General features: G+C 71.4%; 2 protein-coding genes across 2 annotated transcripts; one reads left to right on the forward strand and one right to left on the reverse strand.

Moving 5' to 3' along the window:
• Window positions 1-51: 51 nt before the first annotated feature.
• AURANDRAFT_30353 (hypothetical protein) lies at window positions 52-693 on the reverse strand (the record flags this gene model as incomplete). Its single annotated transcript, XM_009041386.1, has 2 exons — window positions 52-274; window positions 452-693. Coding segments are annotated over 2 exons (465 nt in total), but the record flags the coding sequence as incomplete, so codon positions are not given.
• A 414-nt stretch (window positions 694-1,107) lies between these two features.
• On the forward strand, window positions 1,108-1,839 carry AURANDRAFT_30429 (hypothetical protein; the record flags this gene model as incomplete). The annotated part of the gene is made up of 2 exons (XM_009041265.1): window positions 1,108-1,349; window positions 1,527-1,839. Coding segments are annotated over 2 exons (555 nt in total), but the record flags the coding sequence as incomplete, so codon positions are not given.
• Window positions 1,840-2,491: the final 652 nt, after the last annotated feature.

Raw genomic sequence — 2,491 nt, forward strand, 5'->3', positions numbered from 1 at the left:
CGCGTTCGCGTCGCACGCCGCGAGGAGCCGGCGCCGCGCGTGGGCCTCGCGGCCGAACGCGCGGAGCTCCGCGAGGCCCGCGATCGTGTCCGCGAAGCGGCTCACGGCCGGCGACTTCGTCAGCGCCTCCAGGCGCTTGAGCTCCGTCATCGACCGGCCGACGAAGCGCTTGTGGCGCAGGAACGCGTAGGCGAGCGGGAGCGTCACGCTCGTCAGCGGCGGCACGGCGACGCACGCCGCGACGAAGATCGCCTGCGAGAGTAGGGGGGGGACGCTCGCGCGGCGCGCCGTCGCGGAGCATGAAACGACGACGCGCGGGGTCCTCGGATTCGGGGAAAAAATCAGTTTGAACCGTCATCGTGATCCGGAATTCAATACGGAGTGTCGTCATCATCGAGGGGGAAGAACCAGATCGACGGCGCCGGGACGCGCGCCCATCATCAGCCCTAACTGCGCGAGGTCGAAAAGCGCCTGCGCGAGCAGCTCGTCGACGTTGCCGACGTCCGCGCTCAGGCGGTTGAGCACGCGGCCGCGCGGGACCGCGTGGTGCCAGTAGAGCGGCGACCGGAGCACGCCGCGGACCGCGTCCTCGTGGAGCCGGTTCGACGCGATGATCGTCCGGCAGAAGAAGGCGACGGCGCGCAGGAGCGCGACGACGACCGTCGCGGCGGCTATGCAGCCGTAGGTGACCATCGGCTTCGCCCTCCGCTGGTCGTCGCCGTTGGCCCACTCCAAGAGGTAGTAGTCGGAGTAGACGAGCAACGCTTGCCCGACGACGAAGAGGAGGAGCACGGCGACGACGGAGAGGGCGCCGGCGCGGCGCGCGTACGCCAGCCACGTCCCGAAAACCACGCCGCCCGTCTCGCGGTCCTCGGCGTCGACGCGCCGGCCGTCGCCGAGGCCGTCGACGCCGCGGCCGTCGACGCCGAGGACCGCGAGACGGGCGGCGTGGTTTTCGGGACGTGGCTGGCGTACGCGCGCCGCGCCGGCGCCCTCTCCGTCGTCGCCGTGCTCCTCCTCTTCGTCGTCGGGCAAGCGTTGCTCGTCTACTCCGACTACTACCTCTTGGAGTGGGCCAACGGCGACGACCAGCGGAGGGCGAAGCCGATGGTCACCTACGGCTGCATAGCCGCCGCGACGGTCGTCGTCGCGCTCCTGCGCGCCGTCGCCTTCTTCTGCCGGACGATCATCGCGTCGAACCGGCTCCACGAGGACGCGGTCCGCGGCGTGCTCCGGTCGCCGCTCTACTGGCACCACGCGGTCCCGCGCGGCCGCGTGCTCAACCGCCTGAGCGCGGACGTCGGCAACGTCGACGAGCTGCTCGCGCAGGCGCTTTTCGACCTCGCGCAGTTAGGGCTGATGATGGGCGCGCGTCCCGGCGCCGTCGATCTGGTTCTTCCCCCTCGATGATGACGACACTCCGTATTGAATTCCGGATCACGATGACGGTTCAAACTGATTTTTTCCCCGAATCCGAGGACCCCGCGCGTCGTCGTTTCATGCTCCGCGACGGCGCGCCGCGCGAGCGTCCCCCCCCTACTCTCGCAGGCGATCTTCGTCGCGGCGTGCGTCGCCGTGCCGCCGCTGACGAGCGTGACGCTCCCGCTCGCCTACGCGTTCCTGCGCCACAAGCGCTTCGTCGGCCGGTCGATGACGGAGCTCAAGCGCCTGGAGGCGCTGACGAAGTCGCCGGCCGTGAGCCGCTTCGCGGACACGATCGCGGGCCTCGCGGAGCTCCGCGCGTTCGGCCGCGAGGCCCACGCGCGGCGCCGGCTCCTCGCGGCGTGCGACGCGAACGCGCGCGCGTGGTACGGCTGGCTCCTGTCGCAGCGTTACCTCGGGTTCTGGCTCGACTTCATGTGCGTCGCGTTCCTCGCATGCCTCGTCGCGCTCGCGGCGCTGTTACGTGCAGATTATCCGCGACCGCTCCTCGCGCTGGGCCTCCTCTACGCGGTGCAGCTCGCGGGGTCGTTCCAGTGGACCGTGCGCCAGTACGCGCTCGCCGAGTCGTTCATGTCGTCCTGCGAGCGGCTCCTGCACTACGACGCGCTCCCGGGCGAGGACGAGCGGTCCGCGGACGCGGCGCTCGCAGCCTGGGCACCAGCATCAGGGACCATCACACTCGAGGACGTGCGGTGCCGCTACCGGCCCGGGTCGCCGGACGTCGTCCTCGGCGTCTCGGCGACGCTCGCGAGCGGGTCGAACGTGGGCATCGTCGGGCGCACGGGCTCCGGCAAGTCGAGCCTGCTGCTCTCGCTGAACCGGCTGAACCTCGTCTCCGGCGGCGCCGTCCGCATCGACGGCGTCGACGCGTCGACGCTGCCGCTCGCCGCGCTGCGCCGGGCCGTGGCCTTGATCCCCCAGGAGCCGTTCCTCTTCCAGGGCACGCGGCGCTACAACCTGGACCCCTTCGGCCTCCGCGACGACGCGACGCTCGCCGGGACGCTCGCGACCCTGGGCATGGGCGGCGCGGGCCTCGACGACCGGGTCC

The sequence above is a fragment of the Aureococcus anophagefferens genome (genome assembly GCF_000186865.1).
Source record: "Aureococcus anophagefferens unplaced genomic scaffold AURANscaffold_20, whole genome shotgun sequence".
In the NCBI taxonomy this organism is placed as follows: Eukaryota; class Pelagophyceae; order Pelagomonadales; family Pelagomonadaceae; genus Aureococcus; species Aureococcus anophagefferens.